The following is a 27,852-nucleotide window of genomic DNA, read 5'->3' on the forward strand; positions in this document are numbered from 1 at the left end:
TATTATTCAAGAAATTTGAAAAGATCTTTTTCTTCTGGAATTTCTAAAATTATAATATATTAAAAAATGTGAAGTATATTAAAATCATCATTTTGAGAGTTTATATAATTACTCTCAGTTCCAATCTTTGTGTATATATCATTGAAATCAAGATTGAAAAGGTACATGTTATTTATTATAAATAGAAAAAAATATTTTTATTTTTATTTTATTAAGTATCTTTAAATTTATTTATATCTTGATTGTTATTCAAGAAACTTGAAAAGATCTTTTTCTTCTGGAATTTCTAAAATTATAATATATTAAAAAATAGGAAGTATATTAAATTCATTTTGAGAATTTATATAATTATATAATTAGTTCCATCAGTTCCAATCTTTACATGTGCATATATCATTAAAATCAAGATTGAAAAAATACTAAATATTATTTGGTATTTATTATAAATAGAAAAAAGTATTTTTATTTTTATTTTATTAAGTATCTTTAAATTTATTTATATCTTGGTTGTTATTCAAGAAACTTGAAAAGATTTTTTCCTTTTAAAATTAATTAAAATATATTAATATATTAAACTTATATTAATTAATTATATTATATTATATTAATATAATAAATATAACAGTAAAGTGAAAGTACATTAAATTTCATAAACCATTGAAATTAAAATGAAAAAATCGAAAAAAATACCTATAGAAACTTAAATTACAATTTTTCCTAATTTCGTTAAATTTAAAACATAACAATTTTTTATTGGCACAATAAAATTGGAATAAATATCAAATAAACGTTTCACGTTTTGTTTATCGCGTTTGCATTAATATTTGGTTACATTTTACACTCTCTACCCTAATGTTTTACCGCAGATGTTTGTCGAATAATCGCGTTTAAATTGTAATGTCGTTGCAATACGCGACCACGGATGCGAGAAAACGAGCCCAAAACGTTCGTTCGTTCGTTCATTCGTTCGTATGCATAGTTGGCGAATACCCGACGATAACAAAAGCGAATATTATAGTTGCGGTATACGTGATCCTGATTCTCATTCCCGATTTTCCCTCCTCCATTTATCTTCCATCGTTACTTCATTTTATTTTAACCATCTTTTCCTCGGCCATGCACGAAGAATTTATGGCAACTGCGTTCTAACCGTGGCCCACCGAAATCGTTCCCTTTATGCAAGATGTCGAATCTGGAATACGAAATCTAACCTTTGCATTTCTACTTTGCCTCTAGGCTATTCATCATTGGAAAAATATTATCGTTGGAAGAAGAAGAAAAAAAAAGAAATAGTAACAATGATTCCGATATTTTTCCAAAAATCTTTTTTATATTTTTACATTAACCTTTGAGATTATAGAAAATTGTTACGTGAAATAATATTTCAAAAATTAAGTAAATAAATATCGTTACATTATTTATCTAAGTTCATTTCCAAGATAATGTTAAACGTATTTTATTATAAAAAAAAAAAAGTGAAGAAAAGTAGCACGCTCAAAATTCCATGAATTTATTATTATTTCAAGAATGTACATTTCTCCGCAAATATACACGAATATTTTCTTCCATGTACCAAGATTTTGCACGTGAGATGCAAAAATAAATAGGTGACACGGTTCTCTATTTAAATTCCGTGTTCATGAAAAATGTCCACAATCCACTTGCGCCAAATCAAAGTAGCTCAATAAAGGAGATTAAAAAAAAAAAACTTCTCAACGGAGGCTTGAACGAAAGAGAAAAAATTATTACGATAAATCTTATTTCTTTCTCGCATATAAATTCGACTTATTTCAATTTTAATGAAATTGACGGGCGATTTGTACACTTTTTAAAACTATCTTCAATTAAACTAATTACTTTAATTTACTTTTAAATTCTCTTTCATATTTATATTAAAATAAATAATTCTAAAATTAAATTTATTGACGTTCATCTTATATCTTAAATATATACTACATTTTGATTTGAATTATTATTATATAAAATTTCTCTAACTCAAATAAATTCAAGCCGATAAATCCCTTTTCATCATTTTTACAAAATAAATTTGAGGAAAGAGAGTGAATGAAAATTCCGCGGTGGAATTTCTTAATCCGTCACCACGCGTTACACTTTTTTCGTTTAAAGAAATTCCTGGTGTCTGACGTATTCCCCTAGATGCACCGCGTCTGGAGCGAAGAAATTTGCGGTCGGTCGTCGACACGGGGTAAAATCAGCCATTTGCATGCGCCCCTTGTGTTCCGCAGTTTATAACTCTCGCTCTCTCTCTCTCTCATACATCTTGGGTAACAAAAAATTTGTTGATGTTTCTTTCTCATTGGAATTGATCCTTTAACATCGAGCTCGATGCATAAGATTTTTATCGTTTCCTAGAAAAGAATTTGTTTGTTGATTGGATTAATTTTATAACCTATTTCGCTATTTTTTTATTTTTCTTTAAATTAATACAATCGATGATGTGATACATTGTTAATCTCGATTAAATTCGTGTTGAGAGAGTTGTCTGTGAAAGAATGGTATAAAATAATGTATAAATTTGAAAAATTTTATTATCCAGTGAATTTATTAAGTGAACTTAAGTCTGATTCATGCTTACGTCTCGATAGATTCGTATAAATAATACAATACTAAATGATAATTAATAATTCTTAAAATTGATTCTTTTTTAATTTAAATTTTTTTACACACTCACAAACTTCTAGCAATTTCTAGAAAGATCAGAAAACGTATTTTTCTCGTTCGACGATAAATGGAATCTTCGCCGTGTCTTCCCGCCATTTTGAAATATACTTGGGGCGTCTCGGCGCATGCGCGGCGCGCATGCGCGAGCCAGATGTCGTACCCATCGCCGACAACACGTTGTTGACGCGAAACGGGTATGAATATTTAGCGACGGATAAGGATTAAAGGTATCGTTTCAAAGAGCGTTAAACGTAAAGAACGACGGTGGCAGACACAGTGCAATTAAAGAGAATCCCCCGTACCCCGTTTTGCACTCGTGCCTTAATGTAACGACGACTAGTCGGCTTAAGTTAATTTTCCGTGAATCGTTACGCGGGGCTTAACTTTAAATACCGAGGCTGCGCGAGTGGGATAAAAAGGAGAGAGAGAGAGAGAGAGAGAGAGAATAACTTTGAAATTCTGATTTATGGCCGTCGTTGTGGAAAAGCAAGTGGAAAGGGGACAGGAGAAATTCTTGATGGTATTTGAGCAATACGTTTCACTTATTCCGTAATACTTTAATCCTTTGGTCGATTCAACCTCGTGTATAAAGCAGAATATATATATATATTCTATTTCCTGCGCGTATTCTATTACTCAAAGGGTTTCCTCTCTCTCTCTCTCTCTCTCTCTCTTCTATTAACTGATGAACCAAGAGAAAAGAAAAAGGAAAGAAAGTGATTGATGTTCGTTGTGCTGTCTATATCGGTGCACGTGTTTCATTCCACGGTTTCCGTTCAAGATCCAAACGAAAGTTGGACACTTTTTATTCGTAACGAAAAGATAATTATAACATAAGGTAAAAAAATGAAAAACAATGAAAATATAAATAGGATGAAAAATAACGATCTTTCGAATTATAACATTATTATTAAAGAAAAAATTTAGAGGAAGATAGATTTATTCTCTCTCCAAAACTCGAGAGTCAAAATTTTACATTCGTTTTTCCGTTTGAAGGAGGAATCGAAAAAAATTTTGTTCTTAAAGAGATGATTGAATGGTTTTAAGATTTAAAGCACGATCGAAGATTATTTTTCGAGGTGGAGATGATGATAAAAGTTAATGGAAAGAGGGGGGAAGAAAGGGGTGGCGTGGTTCGAGGAAATGGAATACGAAATCATAAAATTGTGATATTCGTTATTCGTGGATAAAAACAAATATTTCAGCGATGTTGCAATTTTAATTAGCGCCATGTTGAATATTCTGAGCCGCGAAAGCAATTTGTTAATTATTTCTTACACCGGATTTTTGTTCGTTGCAAGAGTAACTCTCTTTGGTACAAAGGAATTCTTTGAACTAACAGTGAACGCTTTAAAACTAATACTCGTAATGTAATTTGCATATGGAATATCAACTACGTTTTACCCACAAAGAGTAACCGTGTCTGTGCAGGAGAACAGATTAGAGGGAAATTTTCAAAAAAACTTTTTTCTTCGTATTATAGTATAATTTTTTTTTTAAATTTGCTTCAATTTAAATCGAAAATATGTGATGTTGAGCATCTTTTTCTTAAAATTTCCTCCTTCGTTTTTAAATTATTTAAATTATTTATACGTGTGATCAAAGATTTGTTGTTTTTTTTTTTCTCATATTTGAAATTAAAAAGAGAGGAAGATTTTATTCAATATTTACGTTATAATTGTTTAAAATTGTTAAAACTATGGGAATGAAAGTTTAATTCAATTTAAATTTCATATACAGAGAGATTTATCAATCAATATTTATAAATACACATGCATATGATACACGTAAATTGTTTGCTACTGTGGAAAAATTTAAAAACAAAAATATTGCGAAGAAGACGAATGGTGCAGTGATTAATTTTTTCCCCTATTTTTCAATTTTTCATCGAGATTTCAGATTTTTCAAACGAACCGTTTCGCAATTTTTACAATTCTGGGAGAAATAATCATTGTAATGTACAGATTCAAAATAAAAAGAAGAAAATTATATCAAATTATATTCTATTCGTGATATCATCTTCTTTTAAAATAATAGAGATAATAAAAATAACAAAATCCAATTTTACTCAAAACATTGAAACGTATACATTCAATGTTTGCGAAAGTGTAGGGACAAATTTTATTAAAATGTAATCTTCTCATAGATTTTTCAAATTAAAAAGCTTTTTGCACCATTTTCCTACTTAGTTCCTTTCTTTTTTTTTTTCACAATTGAAAATCGGTACAATACTCGATTACACGTGTAATTTTACGTTTATTTTCAATTAAAATTGTGAAATAACTTTTTTTTTCGAAAAATCAATCATTATCCTTTTCTGTATCATTCAATTAAAAATCAATTTATCATTATAGCTTCTTCCTATTTCTTTTTCCATGCACTTTTGATTTGACCACTCAATCACACCAGATTGCCAAATAATTATATCGAAAGACGAGCATTGTAACGTAAACAATAATACATTTAATATCATCATACAATTGTGTCCAAAATTACTTATAATTACTCGCCTACGTTATCGAATAATATTTTTTCCAAAATCGGAAAAGATGGATAAAGATTTATTCCTTTCTTCTCGAGTAAATAGTCTCCTCCTATTTTCGAAGAAGGGAGAAGCATTCGAAAAAAGACAGATTTCGTTTCGTAAAAGAGAGAGAAAGAGAGAGAGAGAGAGAGAGAGAGAGAGAGAGAGAGAGAGAGAGAGAGGTAATCGTGCGTCGAGGTGCAAAGTCAAGAACGCTCGAGGATTCGCGCGCCATTCTAGCGGAAGGCTGCACAGATCGAGCGAAAGTAATTCCAGCGCCGTGGTGCGCCGCCACGGTGTAGCACACGGATAGCAAATGGAGTAGGCAATTCATTAGGACTCGCCGTTCCCGGAATTTCTGCCTTGCTCCTCGCTCGTTACCCCTCCCCCCTCGCGATAAAGACGTCACAGACGTCTTGGCGTCCCACAATACCGTCCCCCCACCACCCGCGTTTCCGGTTCGATTCGGGCCAATGGAAATGGGTTTCGAGCGGTGGAGCGGAGGGGGGATGGCCGGTCTCTCGCCTCGTTCGAGAGTTTTCTTTTATCGTGCCACGAGATGGGCATGTAATGATTGCCGTTTGAAACGATTTTGCCCGAGAATCGTTCGAGTTTTTAATCTTCGAATCGTATTTAATCATTTTCTTCCGTCGCATCGATGCTTCCTTTCTACCTCGGCATCTTCTGGATTTTCTCTCATCGTTCTCAATACGTTTCCAAGTCGTGTTTTTTAATCTTTTTTCTCGTTCGATCTTTTCGATTTCGATTCGAGATCATTGTCGCATCGATGTGTAGATAGATGATAATATACGTTTGAATATTCGATTCGATTCAAAGCGAGTGAAGATACGTTCTTTTACTTTCATCATTCAATATGATGATTTTTTTTATATAAAAATATAAAAATTTTATATACTTTATGGATAAGGATAAAATAAGAGGGAAGAAAAAAGAATATAATATTTTATGTACGATGTTTCAAAGATATATTCTCGAAGATTACGAGAAATCAAAACTGCTCGCCTTGTTGGCGGAATGCTTACTACGGGAAATCTGTCGGCAAATAGGAAAATTTCGAATCTGTTTAATCGAAGCGGGGAGCAGCTCTCGAGAGCACGTTCGAAACGGTTCATATTTAACGAGGGGGGGGAACTGCCATAACACGCGCGCTCCACCATCTTGTTTCCCTTTATTTTCGCTTACTTTGCATTTTAACGAGGGAAGGATCTCGGTGGCGAACGGTCTTCTCGCCACAGGTGAGAGACGCGAAACAAGACGGCGAGAGATGTAATTTTTCCGAGAAGGGAAGGAAGGAAGGCGAGAGAGCAATTCCAACCGACCACTTTTTCCTCTTCTCTCTCTCTCCCCCCCCCCTCTCCCCTTCCGAGTATAAACGAGTCTTTAGCGGTTTTCCTCGAAGCGAGCTTCGAGCTTCGCTCTTTTCGACGAATCTTTGCGGAAAAGGGAACAATGGAATCGAGAAAATCAGAATCGATTCCCTTTTGCGTGCAAAAGATCGAAATTAATTTAAATCGAATACAGTTTGCAGAAAATTGTAAATTTCTTGCATACATTGCGACGCGTAACTTTATATATTTTTCTTTAACCGAATATACTCTATGAAGCGACCTCGCTTTTAGTTCCAGTTTCCACCGTTCGGCGCGCCTCGATCGCATCCTCCTTGCGGTGAATTTAAGAAATGCTCGAGAAACAAGGATCGAACGATCGAACATTGAAAGAGAAAGAGAGAGAGAAACTAATACACAGATTATATATCCCACATTTTCAATGAATATACGATATATAATCGTGACGAAAGACAAAGTGTTGTTCGATCAATTCGGGATAATTTCATCATTCCACGAAATTAAATGCATTCGACGAAATTTCGATTCTCAGAAATCTGTCAGGATTGAATATCGGGACAAAAATCGAGGGAGGAGGGGAGATATGCCTCGTTTCTTTCCATCTTAATTAAGATGGGAATTACGTAAGTTTAATTAACATCGATAATCGATAATTCACCGCGTTTGACGCGCGGCGACAAAAGAGCGGCACACGCGTTGTGTCGAGTCGAGTACACGGATTCACGGAACACGCGCGATTACACCCGCGTTAATTGTAACCCATGGAAACGATCGAGGCGAATGAAAAGAGGATAAACACGAGTACCTGCCTTCCTCCGTTCAAACGTAACTTTATCACGGCCGACGAATTTCAATAATCGGGCAAATCGATAAAATCCAATTTAAACAAGCTTTAAAGGAAACGCAAACAAATGACGATTTAATACAACGTCTGAAATCAACGTGTAAAACAGCCACGTTGTGTGGATCCAGAGCTGTCCATTCGAGCGTCGAAAGGTGTGCATTATCCTGGACAATTTGCCTCGTAAATTCATCGCGGGTAAAATCATTCACGAGCTTGTTTTCTCGTCCCTCGAGGAGGAGGAGGGGGGGGGGGGGAGGGAACACGATAATCGGTCGTTGAGCGCCTACGTGGGATATCATCGATAATACCTGGACACGCGAAACGAGAGGAGGAGGAGGAGGAGGAGTTTGGTTTCTTCGGTTCGTTGACTTCCTCCTTGCGCTTTTTTCTTCTTTTTTTTTTCATTTTCGTTTCTCTCTCTCTCTCTCTCTCTCTCTCTCTCTTTTTTTTAATCTCGTTTTCGATACGAGAGCCGTTTAAAAGGTTTCTGAAAACGTTCGTCGTATCGGGACTTTTTGCTTTCGTTTCGAGGGAAATATCGGGTCGAAGGAATAATATACCGGGTGGTACGTTCGAAAAGGAGATTCTGGCTGAATTCGAGAAGAGAGAAAATTGAATCGATGATGGTGGGATTAAGTGAAAATGAATCGAGAAAGTTGAAACGTGGATCGGATGAAAGGAGATGTTAATTTTGAGAGAGGATAATTCGAATTTTAGTTTTTAGAAGCCTCGATGCACAGTTGCGATGATGAACGGTATCGATATTTCAGGTGTGGAGTGGTTATTATTCGAAGAGGAGGAAAATAGAAATTGCGTATTGCGTGTTTGATCTTTGCTTCGAAGATTTATGGAGGGAACGAAGATGGAATGACGACTCTAACTGCGTCCCACACTCTAGGAGGTTCGGCTTTCTATTTTTCCTTCGCATATTTCATACCCAATCAAGATCAGGCGAGATTCGAAAAATCGTAAATTTCGTGATTTAACATTTTTTAAATCGATTTATTCTTGTTCTTTTAAGCAGAAACCAGTATATTTATATTTATAGATTTTTCATACGAAACGAATGAATTAAATTGGATAATAGTTAAAATATTTATTTAAATTTAAATAATGTATTTATAATAATCAATATTTTCAAAAATATTCACTGGAATCGTTCGAAATTTCAAATATTACAAATATTCTCTTCGAAAATCATCTCTTAATTTCACCCATTTCACCGAATCATCATCGTTTCTCTCCAGTCACGTCGGTTCGAGTGATCGCCTCAACTTTTCCATTTCTCGGTTAATTCGAGTTAATCGGGTCGAATAACGTTGCCCAATGTTGCCACTTCACGTCCATTCCAGACAAAATTGTTCTTTCGTCCCATAATTCTAATCTCGAGAAGGAAGAGACGCGCGCCACACCCGGTATATATGAACAGAGTAGCTGAAGCTAAAGGCGCGTGGGAGACGCGACGTCTGACCCTGTATCACGTTTTGATAAAAAGAACACGCGTTATCGACAGGTACGTCGGCATAACTAACGTACCTTCTACTGCCCCGGTATAAAGTAAATTCTCGAGCTTGGATACGATATGTATTATTCGGTAAGGGGACACGAAGGACACTGTTTCGTTATCGTGCGTGCCATTTATACGACGTTTATCCGTTGTTCGCCGTGTCTTTTGTTTGCTTTGCGATTTAAGTTTGCGTAACGCATTTGCATAACACGAGTTGTGTATTAAGATGTGAATCGGTGGAGGAGGAGGAGGTGGAGGAAAAGGAGGAGGAAGAAGCGGGTGAATTATTTGGATAAACGTTGTTTTTTTAATTCGTTCGTGGGTATCTTTTTTTTTTTTTTTTTGTTTGAAAGGAGTTGAATGAATAAGATATAAGATAATAATTTTTAAGTGTTTCGTTAATCTTGTAAAATTAATATTCAGAAAGATAGAGTTAATTAAAATTGGGAAGATTGTAGTAAGATTTTATTAAATCATCAATGTAAGTGGAAGAATTTGTTTAATTTATTATATTGGTAAATTAATGAAAAATATTTTGTAATAATTATGTCAATTAATTGATTTCGATATTATTAGATGCACGTGATATTTGTTAATATATATATACATAGGATTTGGAAGGAAGGACAGGAAATAATTTTGTTTGATAAACAATTACTTTAAAACAAACAAATTATCACATTAAAATTATACCTCTCTTGATTCTCTCCTATAATTTTATTATGAGACAATGATACAATTATAATCAATAAATTAAAAATTTGAGATTAAAAAATTTAATCTGTTAAAATATTGTTAAATTTTTTAATCTCAAAAAAATTAAATTATAATTATAAAACATTTTAAATTTCTATTAGAATTAATTAATTTATAAATCAAGTTTAACTACTGGCACTTATATTTATTTTTACTTAAATTAAATTTTCATTTATTGTTTCATTAATAATATATTTTTAATAACAATTTAAATTTTATATATAATTCATTAATACAATTAATTTCAAAACTGTAATATAATTTATTAATATTATATTTTAATAAATATAAAATTAATTTATTATTATTTGTATTATTTTTTTTATTTATCTTTTTATACTAGGATATCTAATCCTTATTATTAAATTTTTTAATCTCAAAAAAATTAAATTATAATTATAAAACATTTAACCACTGGCAGTTATATTTATTTTTACTTAAATTAAACTTTCATTTATTCAGAATCCTCTATTAATTATAATATCATACATACATTTTTAATAATAATTTAAATTTTATATATAATTTTTTAATACAATTAATTTCAAAACTGTAATATAATTTATTAATATTATATTTTAACAAATATAAAATCAACTTATTATTATTTATATTATTTTTTTTTATTTATCTTTTTATACTAGGATATCTAATCCTTATTATCAAATTTTTTAATCTCAAAAAAATTAAATTATAATTATATTTAACCACTGGCAGTTATATTTATTTTTACTTAAATTAAACTTTCATTTATTGTTTCATTAATAATATATTTTTAATAATAATTTAAATTTTCTATATAATTCATTAATACAATTACTTTCAAAACTGTAATATAATTTGTTAATATTATATTTTAATAAATATAAAATTAACTTATTATTCATATAATTATATATATTATTATTTATATTATAAATATAAAATAAATTTTTTTTTTTATTTATCTTTTTATAATAGGGTATTTAATCCCAGTTTATTATATAAATTTTTTAATCTCAAATTTTCTTCCTCTTCGTCTCACAAACAAAATTATATACTTTCTTAAAAAAAATTTCTTCAATTTTTTTTTAGATGAAAAACCACGGGCATAAATACGAAAACAAATCGAAAACACACGCTCGATTTCACATCTACGGCCGAAGATAACGGTCGGCCAAATAACGTACATCCTCGATTTCTTATCACCACCAACCTTTCCAAAGATCGTCGGATATTAAACCACAGTCTACAGCGGTCGGCCAGAGTTGATTCTGAGCTCGAGTCTTGCACTTCCCGGGATTACCTCTTTGCGGTTCGACAATATTCCAGGGTAGTTTCCTTGGACCAGCGGTTGGATATTTGGCAGGTACCCCGCCAGGATACACACTATTTCACTTCCAAAGTATCCGAGCGCGAGGAACAACCCAAGTACTTACTACTCCTCGGGAACACCTAGCAGAGGAGCCAGCCATGGGGGTAGCAACTAACTCGCAAGTAGATTATAGAACCTCTCTGCCCGGGCCAGATTCGAATGTTGCCTAACGCCTTTAAGGAAAAATAGAGCCAGCCTCCGATAGAAAATAAATAAACAAATTTTTATTCCATTTTACCATCCATCAAGATTAATAAGAAATAAGAAAATTAATAAGAATAAATTAATAAGAAATAAATAAGAATTTGTTTAGGAAGGAAAATAATCAGCCTCTGATAGAAAATAAATAAACAAATTTTTATTCCATTTTACCATCCATCAAGATTAAATGAGAATTTGTTTAGGAAGGAAAATAACCAGTTTCCAATAGAAAATAAATAAACAAATTTTTATTCCATTTTACCATCCATCAAGATTAATAAGAAATAAGAAAATTAATAAGAATAAATTAATAAGAAATAAATAAGAATTTATTTAGGAAGGAAAATAATCAGCCTCCGATAGAAAATAAATAAACAAATTTTTATTCCATTTTATCATTCATCAAGATTAATAAGAAAATTAATAAGAATAAATTAATAAGAAATAAACAAGAATTTGTTTAGGAAGGAAAATAATCAGCCTCTGATAAAAAATAAATAAACAAATTTTTATTCCATTTTACCATCCATCAAGATTAAATGAGAATTTGTTTAGGAAGGAAAATAACCAGTTTCCAATAGAAAATAAATAAACAAATTTTTATTCCATTTTACCATCCATCAAGATTAATAAGAAATAAGAAAATTAATAAGAATAAATTAATAAGAAATAAATAAGAATTTGTTTAGGAAGGAAAATAATCAGCCTCTGATAGAAAATAAATAAACAAATTTTTATTCCATTTTACCATCCATCAAGATTAAATAAGAATTTGTTTAGGAAGGAAAATAACCAGTTTCCAATAGAAAATAAATAAACAAATTTTTATTCCATTTTATCATGCAAGATTAAACAAGAATTTGTTTAGGAAGGAAAATAACCAGTTTGCAATAGAAAATAAATAAACAAATTTTTATTTCATTTCATCATCCAAGATTAAATGAGAATTTGTTTATATTACGATTCGAATTAAAGGATATATGGAAACTAACTTTTTAGAACATTCTCGAATTGTGAAAAAGCGAAGCGATCGTTCACAGGCAAATATTCGAATAGAAACGATATTGCACGAATATTCGCCCAATTTCGCCACGTGTATTTCGTTACACACCACCTCTCCTCCTATTATCGAACCTGATTCCATTACCATCCACTCGTCCACCCATTCCAAGACTCTCTCCCAAGGTGTCACTCACGACGATCGTAACCGTCCCATCCCAAAGTGCCCCTCACCTAGGCGAGGAATTTCACAAACGAAACCAATTTCTCAGCCCTCTCGTCTCGTGTATCCCCTCCGGTGTGTACTCCATCGAGGGTACTCTCTCTCTCTCTTTGTCACTCTCTCGGCCGTGTTCAGACGTGTATCGGCGGGCACCGATTTTACCGACGGGGATCGGGGCGAATTCCAAGCGGTAAGTAAATGAAGAAAAGAAGAGATTGCTCGAAAGATGATTTCTTTCTCTCGATGATGAGGCTGATTTCGAAAAATTTGGTTAAATCTGGAAGATGTTCTTTGGCTGGGGTTTTTTTGGAGAGCTGGGGAGGAAGAGGGGGAGGGGGAATTTATGTTCTTCTAAGGAGAAGCAAGCATTGAGGGGAAATTGAATTTGAGGTTATTGAGGTATTGATAGTCGAGTTTTTGGAGGGAGGAGTGGTGTCTTTTGGAGAATTTTGGAGAAAGTTTTGAAGAATGAATAATTTTTGGTGTTAATAAGAGAGTTTTAAGAGATTGGAACATTGGAGGATTGTAGTTTTTTCTTTTTTATTTTTTATTGTATCGTTTTAGTTTCGAATTTAAGATTGTTGAGATATTGATAGTTGAGTTTTTGGGGGGAGGAATGGTGTCTTTTGGAGAATTTTGGAGAAAGTTTTGAAGAATGAATAATTTTTGGTATTAATAAGAGAGTTTTAAGAGATTGGAACATTGGAGGATTGTACTTTTTTCTTTTTTATTGTATCGTTCTAGTTTCTGAAGAATCTCTGTTAAATTTTATGTTACGTTATGAATTTGTAATTGTGACGGGTCGATTGTAATTGGATATCTTATTAGAGAATTTTTAATTAATTAAAATTTTTAATTAATCTTTAATTCGATCGATATTTTCGTTGAACTGAATTTTAATAATCTCTTTTTATTAAATTTGACGATGATTGTAATTGATTTTTGAGATTTTTTGGAAAAAGTATCATTTTAATATACGCTTTTCATTCGTATTTGAATTTTCTTATGAAAGAAGGATTAAAAAATTTAATCGATATTTAAATTTTATTATTTTCGAAAGAGATTGAAATTTTGTTAAACAATTTTAATAATCTTTTTTTATTAAATTTGACGATGATTGTAATTGTTTTGTATTGGTTTTTGAGATTTTTTGAAAAAAGTATCATTTTAATATACACTTTTCATTCGTATCTGAATTTTCTTGTGAAAGAAGGATTAAAAAATCGATATTTAAATTTTATTTCGAAAGAGATTGAAATTTTGTTAAACAATTTTAATAATCTTTTTTCATTAAATTTGACGATAAGGATTCTGGAAAAAAATATAATTTTAATATACGAATAATCGAACCAGGTCACGTTTCATTCATATCTGAATTATAAATTATTTCATTTTACAGTATATTTGAATTTTCTTGTGAAACAAGGATAATTAAATTTTATTTCGAAAGAGATTGAAATTTTGTTAAACAATTTTAATAATCTTTTTTCATTAAATTTGACGATAAGAATTTTGGAAAAAAATATAATTTTAATATACGAATAATCCAAGTCACGTTTCATTCATATCTGAATTTTTAATTATTATAAATTATTTCATTTTAGAATATTTGAATTTTCTTGTGAAACAAGGATATTTAAATTTTATTTCGAAAGAGATTGAAATTTTGTTAAACAATTTTAATAATCTTTTTTCATTAAATTTGATGATAAGGATTCTGGAAAAAAATATAATTTTAATATACGAATAATCGAATACCAGATCACTTTTCATTCCTATCTATAAATTACTTAGATAATTTTATTTTACAATATTTGAATTTTGGTGGTGACCTTTTCTTTTTTTACCAAATTTTATTTATCGTCATTTAACAGATATATGCTACCATAAAAACGTTTTCAAAAGTAAGTATTTCTGATATTTGTCGAAGGATAAAACAAAGATTTTACCGAAATGCAATTTTCATTCTCAACGAAAACGAAAAAGAAAAATTTCACCTGGCAAGCACCCGACTGTTACGAGGTAACGTGACACGCGACATTGACGTCTCGTGACACACACGTGGTTCATGTGGCTAGTTCCTGTCACGTTTTGCATCCCAAAAAAAAAAAAAAAAAAAAAAGAAAGAAAATGGAAACGTCGAAAAGAATCCACGAGATATCTACGTTCATAAATATATCTCTTCTTTCAAAAATATTTACACCATTTTTCTTTTTTTCCAATTTATTTTTCGTCCCACTGAAAAATTATTATTTACACTTTTTCCATTAATCTCATCTTTATCTCACAAGATTAAATAGCGAGGAGATAAATGTTATCGATAACATTTATATAATCGATATTACTGCTCAATTCGCTATTTATATTGAACCAAGCTCGATTCTCGTTTCAGTAAATCGATTGATTTGAAAAAAAAATGCGAAATCGTGTCTTCATCGTTTCTTTGTGCTTTCTTCTTCTGCTGCCGGTCAACGAGATATCGGCGGGGATCGAAAACGCGTTGGACGAATCCACAGGGTATGAAGGATCGATTTTTCAAGGAAACGACGAAAATAGTGGACAATCATCGTCGAACGAAGCGTGGAATAGTTTATCAGAGGCAACGGGGCTGAACGAAGATAGAAGCAGTCGTGACAAAGGTGAGGAAGAAAAGGAAAATATCCTGACAAACGTCGATGATGATAATTATGAAGTACGACTTAAGGAGGAAATCGTAGTTTCTCGTCGCCTGTCTGTTAGAATTAATGGAAAATATACGAGATGTGTAAATACTTTGGATGAATTCTAAGGATATTTTTTCTAATTGAAAACTTTTTTCTTGATTTTATATACTGAAATGTTAGATAGTTATATGTAACGTTGTTATACAAGTTGTATTATATCTGAAGGATTCTAGAAAGCATGAAAGAAGATTATTTATTTCTTTTAATTGAAAATTTCTTGACTTTATGCTGAAATTTTAAATGGCTATATATTATATCTATAAGTTATATTATATCTGAAGGATTCTAGAAAGCACGAAAGAAGATTATTTATTTCTTTTAATTGAAAATGTCTTTCTTGATTCTAAAATGTTAAAATGTTAAATGGCTATATATAATGTCATACTACAAGTCATTATACAAGTATTATATCTGAAGGATTCTAGGAAGCATGAAAGAAGATTATTTATTTCTTTTAATTGAAAATTTCTTGACTTTATGCTGAAATTTTAAATGGCTATATATTATATCTATAAGTTATATTATATCTGAAGGATTCTAGGAAGCATGAAAGAAGATTATTTATTTCTTTTAATTGAAAATGTCTTTCTTGATTCTAAAATATTAAAATATTAAATGGCTATATATAATGTCATAATACAAGTCATTATGCAAGTATTATATCTGAATCTAGGAAGCATGAAAGAAGATTATTTATTTCTTTTAATTGAAAATGTCTTTCTTGATTCTATGCTGAAATTTTAGATGGCTATATATAACATCATAGTACAAGTCATTATATAAGTATTATATCTGAAGGATTCTAGGAAGCATGAAAGAAGATTATTTATTTTTTTTAATTGAAAATGTCTTTCTTGATTCTAAAATGTTAAAATGTTAAATGGCTATATATAATGTCATAATACAAGTCATTATATCTGAAGGATTCTAGGAAGCATAAAAGAAGATTATTTATTTCTTTTAATTGAAAATGTCTTTCTTGATTCTATACTGAAATGTTAGATGATGGCTATATATAATGTTGTTATACAAGTTATATTATATCTGAAGGATTCTAGGAAGCATGAAAGAAGATTATTTATTTTTTTTAATTGAAAATATCTTTTTTAACTTTATGCTGAAATTTTAAATGGCTATACAAGTTGTATTATATCTGAAGGATTCTAGGAAGCACGAAAGAAGATTATTTATTTTTTTCAATTGAAAATGTCTTTCTTGATTCTAAAATGTTAAAATGTTAAATGGCTATATATAATGTCATAATACAAGTCATTATACAAGTATTATATCTGATGGATTCTAGGAAGCATGAAAGAAGATTATTTATTTCTTTTAATTGAAAATGTCTTTCTTGATTCTATACTGAAATTTTAAATGGTTATACAAGTTGTATTATATCTGAAGGATTCTAGGAAGAATGAAAGGAGATTATTTATTTATAAGCAATTGAAGTTTTCCTGTCTTTGTCTCTTTATCAACTTAACTTATTTAAAAATAATTTTATATTTTTACAGTAGCAATCAACATTTTGCATTTTGTCTTGGCCTTTTAAAATTATGACTTTACAAATCTATTCCATGAATATTAATTCTTAGCTTTAACACTCTCACTTTATTAATTTAATATTTTATAATTTAAATTCTAATCTAAAAATTCTTAATTTCCTTCAGTTACTTAATTACTGAAAAACGAATCATTGGACCATATCCCGATATTATCCGAATTAAAAAAAATTTCATTTCGTTCGATTCCAATTTTTACATTCGGTTTAATCTACGTAAATCCTATCCTTTCCACGAAATTTTCATAATTTTCCATACAATATCCACATTAATTCGAACCTGGATCACCTTATTTTGTTTTATCAAATTCACGTATTCATAAATATTTTATAATTCCTTAAGAACTAATGTAATCAGATTTTTGAATTGTAAATAATGATTGTCAAAGTAAAAAAAAAAACTGTAATATCTGTTCTATACGATGAAGTAATTGATCACATATAATACAACCTTCTTGTGTTCTTCACAGATCCGAATTCACAGGACGATTCAGTTCGAGTTGGGTGCTCGGATTACGTGTTGACGGGGGAAAGATTGAGAGAGATCAGATCCGAGTTCATGTACTGGTTCTTCGACAAGGGGGGTGACGATGACGAGGGCGATTATCTGAAGGAAATTCAAGCCTCGACACCTCAGACCAATAAGAATTTCAATTTTCAACTGCCCTTTTTCGGATTCAGATTCAATCAAACCAGAGTAAGTTGTCCCTCTCCTCGTCATCCATTCGTTAACCTTTAACTTTTCGACGAGTTTTCCCGAAATAACAACTTGAGAGAGACGATCTTGTTATTTGGGGACAACGAGATCTAATCTCGAGTCGAGCTGGACGAAATTATTTTTCTCTTATTAGAGATTTGATCTTTAGAAAACAATGTTACTTTTTAATGTAAATGATATAAAAGGACGAATCAAACATTACGTTTAATGGAATAACATAACTGATAGATATATAGAGATGCAAATATACAGAAATATAGAGAATGTTCGGCAAGTAATTTCGTTTCCTCACGCGAATATTGCTAGTCGAACGTTTTTATCCAACTTCGTTCTAAACCATGTAGTTTATTATATATTTCTAGTATTATATATTACACTATATTTCTATTACTTCTACTATATAATTAAATATATAAAAGGACGAATCAACGTTTAAAGGAATAACATAAGTGATTGATATATAGAAATATAGAGAAATATGTTCGGAAAGTAATTTTGTTTCTTCATGTGAGCGTCCGCTAGTGGAACGTTTTTATCCAAACCGTTCGTTCTAAACCATATAATTTCTTATATATATTTCTACTACTTCTATTATGTATAATAAATATATAAAAGGACGAAACATTACGTTTAATGGAATAACATAAGTGATAGATATATAGAGATGTAAATATACAGAAATATAGAGAATGTTCTGTAAGTAATTTCGTTTCTTCTTTTCTATATTTCTATTACTTCTATTATATATAATAAAAATATAAAAGGACGAATCAATATTGCGTTTAATGGAATAAAAGAATAATATAGTGATCGATATATAGAAATATACAAAAATATAGAGAGATTAGTTCGGAAAGTAATTTCGTTTCTTCACGCGAGCGTCGCTAGTCAAACATTTTTTAACCAACCAACTTCGTTCTAAACCGTGTAGTTCATTATATATTTCGACAGATGGCATTTCAAGAGAGTTTATTTATAAGAAAAATTCAAGTTCGATTCATGAGTGAGGTTATGTTTTTCGTTGTTCGCTGTAACAAAGATGCCAGGCCAAAAAAAGAAGCATTTCCACTATATTCACTTTTTCCATTAAAAAGATATACATTCATTCCACGAGATCGAATTTGTCGAATTCATGTTTGTCGCGAAAAAAAAAAGATCGATAATCATAATCGATTATTGTAAAAATAAAATCGCTCCTTTCCAGGTATCGATAAACGGTTACTTGGAGTTCACCGACCCCCCAGAACGTTACACGTACCCTCTCGTGTTCCCTGTCAAATGTTGGCCGAAGGAGAATGACCCCAGTTTCATAGGGATATTTTTCAGCAAATGTCGTATAGGGGAAATATGGTCGACGGACAGAGATCGGAGGAAGCCAGGTGTATACTTTAGGTGGTATAAAAAAAAAACTATATATTAACCCATATAAAATATATATATATATATAACGTACAAAGTTTAAGAATAAAATTAATATCAACAATTTGATCGAGATACTTCATTGAATAATTCATGGGGAAATTTTTAGAATAGAACGAGGAAAAATCACCGCTTGATCTTTCGAAGATACTTTTGAATAATTCATCGGGGAATTTTTTTAGGATCGAGCGAGATTTGCGAACGAGGAAAGACCAACTCGGAGTGGAGATGCGCGAGCGTCTCAAGTGGGACGTTCGGGAGGGTATGAGCGGGGCGGAAGGTTTCGTGCCGAAACACGCGATCACCGTCACGTGGAAGAACGTATCGTTCACGGGTGGCATCGACAATTCCCTTTACACCACCAACACTTTCCAGATGGTCCTAGCGACCGACGAGGCGAACACGTACGCGATGTTCAATTATCCGCGCGTTGAGTGGACCAGCCACACGGAGGCAGGTGGCGACACTGTGCACGGCGATGGCGGTATTTCAGCATTCGTAAGTTTTCATATACGCACGTATCTTTCAATTGAAAATCGAAACGAATTATTAAAATGGAGATTTAATTATTCGAGGTGGCTTTTTTCTTGAATCATTTTCTTAGATTTTTTTGTATTCTTCCTTTTGCTTCTTTGATTTAATTTCTAACCTTTTGCACTCGAATCAAAATTGGATGGATTTCTAACCTAAATTTCTAACTTAAATTAACTTACTTCTAATTTAAAATTCTAACTAAAATTCATTTCACAAATTAATGTATAAAATATTTTTTACATCATATTTTAATCTATCTTTAGAAGGGAAATTTAATTTGTTGAAATTTAATTTTATTGAAATCTATATTGCTGTTAAAGAGAAGATATTTTAATTTCCAAGATCCAAAACCTTACCTAATCCTAGTAACGAATGCTTTCTCTATTTTCCTTAACTTACTTCTAACTTAAATTTCTAACTAAAATTCATTTCACAAATTAACGTATAAAATATTTTTTACATCATATTTTAATCTATCTTTAGAAGGGAAATTTAATTTGTTGAAATTTAATTTTATTGAAATCTATATTGCTGTTTCCAGAAGATATTTTAATTTCCAAGATCCAAAACTTTATCTAATCCTAGTAACGAATGCTTTCTCTATTTTTCTTAAAAACTAAAATTCATTTCACAAATTAACGTATAAAATATTTTTTACATCATATTTTAATCTATCTTTAGAAGGGAAATTTAATTTGTTGAAATTTAATTTTATTGAAATCTATATTGCTGTTAAAGAGAAGATATTTTAATTTCCAAGATCCAAAACCTTATCTAATCCCAGTAACGAATGTTTTCTCTATTTTCCTTCTCTCCATCAATTTCTCAACGAATAGAAATAATTTCGTTATTCCATAACGAAAAATCAAGCTCATCCTCGCTCCAGCTAATCTAATTCCACGCTTACAAAATTGAAAAACTTTGAAGATAATGTTTCTATATTCCAACGTTGAAAATGCATCCAATTTGAGATCCACACTTTGTAAGATTACATACCTTAGGAATTTGTCTTTGTGAACCAAGTTAATTATTTTTGAATTTCAAGATTTCCAACTATGCACTATAGTTCAAAGTTTCTTTAAGGAGACCTTCTTACAGGCATCTTTCCAAAATTGAATCAGCCATCATATTTATTTTTATTTTATATCAAATATAGAAATTTTAACTCATCCCATTTTGAAATATCTTTATTAATTAATGATAAATTTAATAAACATTGATTCTTCTGTTTCAGGTTGGTTTCAACGCAGGAAACGGCACAGGAAGCTACGAGTACAAGCCTTTCTCTCAAACGCCGCACATACGTGATCTGACCAGAGCAGGATGGGTAAACGGTTTTCCAGGACGACACATGTTCAAGATAGACGAGAAAATAATTGCTGCAACTTGCAGCTAAGACATTCCATGCCTGTAAATAATAAGTAATAATAAAATTGTTTCTCTTTCTTTTGACAAAATTTATTTATTTTGCCAAGAGCTTGGATCCAAAAATATAAAATATAAAATGTAAAATTGTGGCTTTTTAGTATTTAAGAAATTCTAGACTGAATTTGGTATACTTTCTAATTCATGATTAATTAGTTATAACAAGATGCCATTTTCAATTAATTAATAAATTGAACATCTATGAAAATTCTTGAGTATTTCTGAAGAAAAAGTGTAGAATACACCAATAACACAATAAATCTATCGCGTTTAATCTTGAAACAGGAGTACAGATCTTTCTGATTCTAACTTTTATCTAAGAATAAAAATAATTTCTTTTCTTGATCGACGAGATTGTTTTCACAAGTCATTTTAATTTCAATCATTCTTCTGCTGTATAAAATATTCATTGCACACTATTATTACAATCTCCATAACGGTGTTACCTTCGACTACACTACATATATATATATCTCTCTTATATAATTGAAATAGAGCAGACAGCTCGAATATCAGATAAGATAAAATGAAATGAATACGCTTCATTTTATTAAAATTTCTAATCTACAATACAAATAATTACTATTAATCCAACAATGGAGGGGGAAGAAATCCAAAAGAAAATAAGAAAAAACTACAACAGTTCCATTATACAAATTATCCAATCCCCCTAACAACAAATTCCTGACAAAGAGAGAAGCCAGCCACCCGTTCAACGCTCCTTCCATACTCCTCCTTCCTCTCCTCTCAAGAAGAAGGGTGTATTCACCCCTGGTCTCTCCAAAAAAATAAAAAAAAATCCCTATTAAAAATGTAACGAAAAATAAAAAAATAATAAAAACTCGAGGAGGAGGAGGGGAGGTCCGTTTCGAAATTCAGAAAACAGGAGGTGCAACGCGCGGTTTAAAAGCGTCGGTTGGCAATACATGGGAGGGAGGGGGTTGAAGACGGAGGTCGGCGCGAATCGATATATCGACACGGGCCATTTTTCCTTCCTCTATAAATAGCCGAACGACGGACACTAGGTTCCTAGATTACACGTGTGTGCACAGTTGTGTGGCCAAGTGTGCGGCGCGCGCCACCAGCAAGCCTCGAATAGATTAGAGAAACCAGAGTGCCGGCTGACCAACTGCCGCCTGATTTACGATTTCGCATCCGGGATGCGTGGTACTCATTGCTTTATTCGTTTGGGGGCGATTTGATTTTTTTCAGGGGGAGATCCTTAATCGCGTGGGACGATTCGAAGGGGGATCAGGTGTTGATCAGGTCAGGTTTTTAATCGTTTTCTGATTATTGGACTCTTTCATCTTTTCTGTTGGATCTTTATCTCTAAAGGATCATTTGAGTTATTTGATTCAGTCAATTCTATGTTAAGAACAATTGTATGTAAAATGAGATTTTTTTTATGATAGATGGATTGGTTATTTGAAGAATTGTATTGTAATTTAAAATTGAATTAAGTTCTTTGTTTTTGTGTTAAATATTTTATATAGTTTAATTCTTTTGAGGTATTAAGAGTTGATTATTGTGAAGAATTGATGTTGTGAGTATTGTTTTAGGTTATTTTACATGCATTTGCAGGAACATTTCATAGTTGAATCATTGCACGAGGGAATTCCCAAAGTGAGTAAACTGGAGATGTCCAAAAGCAGTTAGCAAAAAAGTAGTTAGTCAAACTGAACCAAGTTTAATCCTTTGTGCTCCAAACGTGCTTCTTAGACACTTTCATGATTTATGCTTGTTATTAACGTTCTCCCTTTCTCTTTCTCTCTTTCTTTCCCTTTGTATAATTAATAATTAAATAAAAATTGTTAATACTTACCTATTAATTTTTAGGAAATTTAAAATCAATTCGAAATTTAAATTAATTCAATAACGTTTAGAAAATAATCAAGTTCGTTTGAAATATTTGATGAAATATTAAAAAAAAAAAATGCTATAGAATTATCAAAAATAAAAAGAAGAGAAAATTTTGTGATATTTGATATAAAATATTCAAATTTAAAAATCTTGAGATACTTAATACTTGTCCAATTAAATATTCATTCCACTTTGAATTTTAATCAGATCTACTCCATTTCATCCTCAAATATTTTTCTCTCAGGCCAATCACATCATAACCTTAATTTTCTATTATCTCTATTACCTTATATATTCTTCTATTCTTATTCTCCATTTACATATTATTCCTTTTCCTTCTATTTCTTTAAAAGAAAAAAAAAGAAAAAGTATTTCTCCATTCTCATCCTCCATTTCCATTATTCCTTCTTCCATTTTCTATTCTTCCATTAAAATAACAAAAAATCTCTATTCATTATTGATTATAACAATTACCTATTAACTACTATACATCTCCATTCTTCAATTATTTACATCTACTATTTTTCCATTCTTATTCTTCCCTCACCTTCCTTCACTTTCCCTTATTTCTTCTGTTTTTATTTCTCTATCAAAACAGGAAATCTTTAGACAAACAACAGATATTCAAAAAAAAAAAAAAAAACAAGAGGGAAGAAATATATTATTTACCCAATCACTTCACCGATTTAACCAACAAACAATAGACGACACTCTCCAAAAAGGTATAAGTGACACTCTGCAACGTTAAATACGCAGTCAACCTTTGAACCTTGTGGAAAAGCCCCGTGTGTATACACACGTGTCAAGTATGTGGAAAAGGAGGAGCATTCGCAATAACGTTGCCACGGTGAGGCTTAAAGGGTTCTCCTCCTTTTCACACGCAAACGAGTTAAACCATTGCACCGCAAGGCATTTCCTACCCGTCTCACAATATTTCCGTTACTTCTCTCTCGTGTACTCCATAGAAAAGGCCTTTCATATCTGTCTGTATATCATGTGCACACTCTTTGCTGCAACTTTTTCTTTCTTCTTCTTCTTCTTTTCCTTTTTTTTTTTTTTTTTTTTTAATATGTATGCAAATTGCGTTACGTAAGTCGATCGTCGTAAGCCAATTTTTCTTCCCCGGATTGGATTTATTGTAGATAGATACGAGTGTGCGTTCCACGAATATGAATGTATCAAACATTTTGAATATCATAAACCAATCTCTTTTCATTCGATGTATACGTATTTTTATATTTTACCATTTTTCTCTTTATGATAAATAATGTGTATTAAACGTTTCGAATACGTTATAAGGCAATCTCTTTTCATTCCATATATTTTATATTTGTGCATACATATTCTTTTTCAGATTGGATTTGTTGTGGATAGATGAAGCAATTTTTTCCTTCATTTGATATCTGGTCAAGGGAACTTTATATATATATTGTCATTCATAAGGCAATTTTTCATAATCAATAGATACTTGGAATAGTAAAAGGAACATTTTTTTTCTTTGTGATAAATAATGTGTATTAAACGTTTAGAATACATTATAAAACAATCTCTTTTCATTCCATGTACATTTTATTGTTTTTGCATGTATGTTTCATAATTTTTCTTTTTCAGGATTTTTTTTGGATTTGTTGCAGATAAATGCAACTATGAAGCAATCTTTTTTCACTTAATATAGTTAAGTAAATTTTGTTACAAGGTAATTTTTCATATTCAATAATCAATAGATTGGAATATTTAATGTTTTGAATATATTATAAATTTCTTTTCATTCCATATATATTTTATATTTGTGCATGCACATATCTTTCATAATTTTTCTTCTTCAGATTGGATTTGTTGCAGATGTAACTTAAATGAAGCAATCTTTTTTCACTTGATATAGTTAAGTAAATTTTGTTACAAGATAATTTTTCATATTCAATAATCAATAGATACTTGGAATATTTAATGTTTTGAATTTCTTTTCATTCCATATATATTTTATATTTGTGCATACACATGTGTTTCATAATTTTTCTTCTTCAGATTGGATTTATTGCAGATAAATGTAACTTAAACGAAGCAATCTTTTTTCACTTGATACAGTTAAGTAAATTTTGTTACAAGATAATTTTTCATATTCAATAATTAATAGATACTTGGAATATTTAATGTTTTGAATTTCTTTTCATTCCATATATATTTTATATTTGTGCATACACATATGTTTCATAATTTTATATATGAAACGTTTTGAAAAAAAGTTGATATATATGCACATGTATTAAATGTACTTACTGTGGATTCTATTACACAGTATTGGATGTCACACAATTTTTATTTTCAGATTGAATTTATTCCAGATAGATATAATCCTTTTTTCCCTTCACCTTAGGATTTATTGCACACACGTATATACGTGTGTTACGTATTCTGAACATCACAAGGCAAGTTTTTTTTCTTACAGGTTGAATCCATTACACATTGATGTATCGTCCAACGATTGAGATTGATGTCTGCCGAGAAATGTAAATCGAATTTTCTTTTAAACGTCGCATTGTTATTCGTTTCAAGTTCGATAATATAACGTAATTGCATAAAAAAAAAAATTAAAATACAATTCATCGTATCTTCTCTTATATCTTCTTATCTCACATACTTAACGATGATTGATCAATGTCCTCTTCTCTCAATTTGTCGCATAATAATTTTCGAGCCAATTTAACGCCAATCGTTCATTACATCCTATCATCATCAAAATTTTAATAATATAATTCGCTTCACGCTAGACGAGACAATGAGCAGTTACATCATGCATTGCTTTGACTCCATACATATATATATATATATATACTATACTATACATACCACGTAATGTAATGTAAACGGCGTTACTGGATCATTAACGACGTTGGTCGAGAGATTGCCTTAATTAGACCATCCGTAATTCGCGTTCAAAATAGCTTCACCCCACTCAGATTTACACGTCGTGCAAATGCAATTTTTTAGGAAAGAAAATATCCACATCGATTCGATAATTTTCAATGATAGATATAAGTGATTTGTAGGGGAAGAAAATTATTTCATGAAATATCTTTTTTTTTTTTTTTTTTTTATTATTCGTAGTATTGAAATATATTGGAAAAATATAAAATATAGATAAAATCTTGAAATTTTATTCGAAAATTAACATACCTTTCGTGTTTAATTTCTCGGATTTATTAGAAATTTAGAATTATCGATTTTATAAACCACCATCTTTTCCGGTTTATATTGAGAATTATATTCGCGATTCTAACAGGTTAAGAGGTTTACATTCAATTATTTATTTGATCTGCTTATCAGGCAATCCAAAACCATTGCAGATATAATCCTATTGGTTTGCAAGCAATCCTTGTTCGCAATGAAGAGAAAGAGATGAAGGGAAGATGAATGGAGAGTTCGCCAAATTTACCATATTTAAAGAAACGAAAAAGAAAAAGAATTTTTAAATATACTTTTCAATATATACTTACAAGAATCTATCTTATTGATTTAATTATTGATTCTTCGAATTTCATAGAATTCTTGCCTGCTATACAACGAAATCGAAGTATAAAGTAGAACATTAACCTCAATCTTTCATGTTGAAATTGAAAAATCATAACTCGAGCCAATCCTTTCCTTCCTTTTTCGTGTTACAAATCACACAAGGCAAGAATTTATTCAAAAATCGAACTAACAAAATTATCCCAGCCCAATTAATAGCACGGAACACCTTGCAAATCGATTATCAGACACATTGCAAACACGATAGGTAAACAGTCGCGCACACACGCGCACGCGCATGCGCGCACACGTGCATCGCGGATATGAGCAACAGAGCGAGGTCGACCCACTCTGAACACCCAAAACTCATTTCGAGGAATAACGTTCGCATTATTCAAGCTCGATAGGAACGATAGTTCTACGTTCGTCGTCTGTAATAGGTATCCCGAGTAATCCTGTGTCTCCTGAGAGGGGTACCTACTGTGTGACCTGTAGGGAAATTGAGGTTACCCAGTGGACCGTGTCGAGGCGAATCAAGCCGAGGAAATCCAGTATCCAGCTGCATTGTATATAGCTATAATAGTTCGTTTTAAGGGCAAACGGACGGTCTCGTTGGACGAAATGTATCGGGCCGCGATCCATGGAAGAGAGAGAGAGAGAGGGGGGGGGAGGGAGAGAGAAGGAAAAGAAAGGAAGAAGTCTGGTCAGATTTTGAACAGATTGGAACAGATGGTTCGTCGATTCCAAGCATTCTTTCCTTAAAAGAACGAAAATTGTACGAGTTTTGAGATAGAATGATAAAATTATTTTTAACCGGTGGAAAGTGGAACAAGTTGGAAGTTTGAAGCTTTACGGTTGAAAGGTCAATTGGGTCGTGTCGATCTTCGATTTCGTGATTTCTCTACCCGTTGACAATTGATATCGAGATAATTTAAAAAATGAGTCTAAGGAAATGATGATGTTTTAAACACACTACCATTTTCTATTTATTAATATTAGTATTTTTTTTTTATATATTGGAAGTGTATATTAATAACATATATTCAATTATCGTATTTAATTAAAATCTATTTTTGTAACGACTCATGTCTGCCGTTTTAAAACACGAATGAATTGTTATTGTTTTCTTTGAAAATTCGAAAAAAATTGTAAAAAAAGTGATCGGAGTAAAAAATTTTTCCAAAAATACCAATAATTATAATTTTATTAATTAGAATTTTAGCTTCAACAATTATTTGAAAATTGAATCGAAAATTCGAATTGCGAATGCGAGCATGCGCGTAACATTTCATCGAAAAATAAGATCGAAAATTATAAAAAAAATAATCAAAGTAAAAAATTTTTCCAGAAATATCAATAACTTTATCAATTATAATTTTCCATTAGCTTTAATAATTATTTGAATATTGAATCAAAGATTGGAATTACGAATTCGCGTAATGTTTAATCGAATAAAATGAGATCGAAAATTATAAAAAAAATAATCAAAGTAAAAAATTTTTCCAGAAATATCAATAACTTTATCAATTATAATTTTCCATTAACTTCACAAATTATTAGAATATTAAATCAAAGATTGGAATTACAAATTCGACCACGCGCGTAACGTTAATCGAATAAAATGAGATCGAAAATTATAAAAAAAGTA

General features: G+C 31.0%; 2 protein-coding genes and 1 long non-coding RNA gene across 20 annotated transcripts in view; 1 reads left to right on the forward strand and 2 right to left on the reverse strand.

Moving 5' to 3' along the window:
* The window catches only part of LOC551490 (collagen alpha chain CG42342), a 251,014-nt gene that overhangs the window by 134,524 nt on the left and 88,638 nt on the right, over positions 1-27,852 (reverse strand). The gene's annotated exons all lie outside the window — the stretch shown is intronic.
* Positions 10,763-20,864, forward strand: LOC725498 (protein mesh). 2 transcript variants are annotated; one of them, XM_016915478.2, is made up of 6 exons: positions 10,763-11,028; positions 14,850-15,096; positions 17,212-17,438; positions 18,664-18,851; positions 19,061-19,376; positions 20,647-20,864. In XM_016915478.2, the coding sequence occupies exons 2-6, from the start codon at positions 14,874-14,876 to the stop codon at positions 20,806-20,808; spliced, it is 1,116 nt and encodes a 371-aa protein (XP_016770967.1). In that variant the 5' UTR covers positions 10,763-11,028; positions 14,850-14,873; the 3' UTR covers positions 20,809-20,864. The 2 variants fall into 2 exon arrangements, with proteins under 2 accessions (XP_016770967.1, XP_016770966.1); XM_016915477.2 differs by lacking the exon at positions 10,763-11,028 and having other exon boundaries at positions 14,809-15,096.
* On the reverse strand, positions 20,738-27,241 carry LOC102655718. 3 transcript variants are annotated; one of them, XR_003305862.1, is made up of 5 exons: positions 26,192-27,241; positions 25,872-26,069; positions 25,545-25,649; positions 24,975-25,461; positions 20,738-20,820 (listed from the first exon to the last, which is right to left on the reverse strand). It is a non-coding gene; the product is annotated as an uncharacterized LOC102655718 (long non-coding RNA). The 3 variants fall into 3 exon arrangements; XR_003305863.1 differs by having other exon boundaries at positions 24,975-25,421; positions 25,545-25,639; positions 26,192-27,237; XR_003305861.1 differs by having other exon boundaries at positions 24,975-25,421; positions 26,192-27,236.

Source organism: Apis mellifera, linkage group LG12 (genome assembly GCF_003254395.2).
Source record: "Apis mellifera strain DH4 linkage group LG12, Amel_HAv3.1, whole genome shotgun sequence".
In the NCBI taxonomy this organism is placed as follows: Eukaryota; Metazoa; Arthropoda; class Insecta; order Hymenoptera; family Apidae; genus Apis; species Apis mellifera.

Excerpts from the sequence above, each read along its gene's own strand:
- LOC725498 (XM_016915478.2), top strand. The coding sequence starts at position 14,874 with ATGCGAAATCGTGTCTTCATCGTTTCTTTGTGCTTTCTTCTTCTGCTG. Across the intron at positions 17,439-18,663 it reads TCAGATTCAATCAAACCAGA|GTATCGATAAACGGTTACTT; the intron begins GTAAGTTGTCCC and ends GCTCCTTTCCAG. Across the intron at positions 18,852-19,060 it reads AAGCCAGGTGTATACTTTAG|GATCGAGCGAGATTTGCGAA; the intron begins GTGGTATAAAAA and ends GAATTTTTTTAG.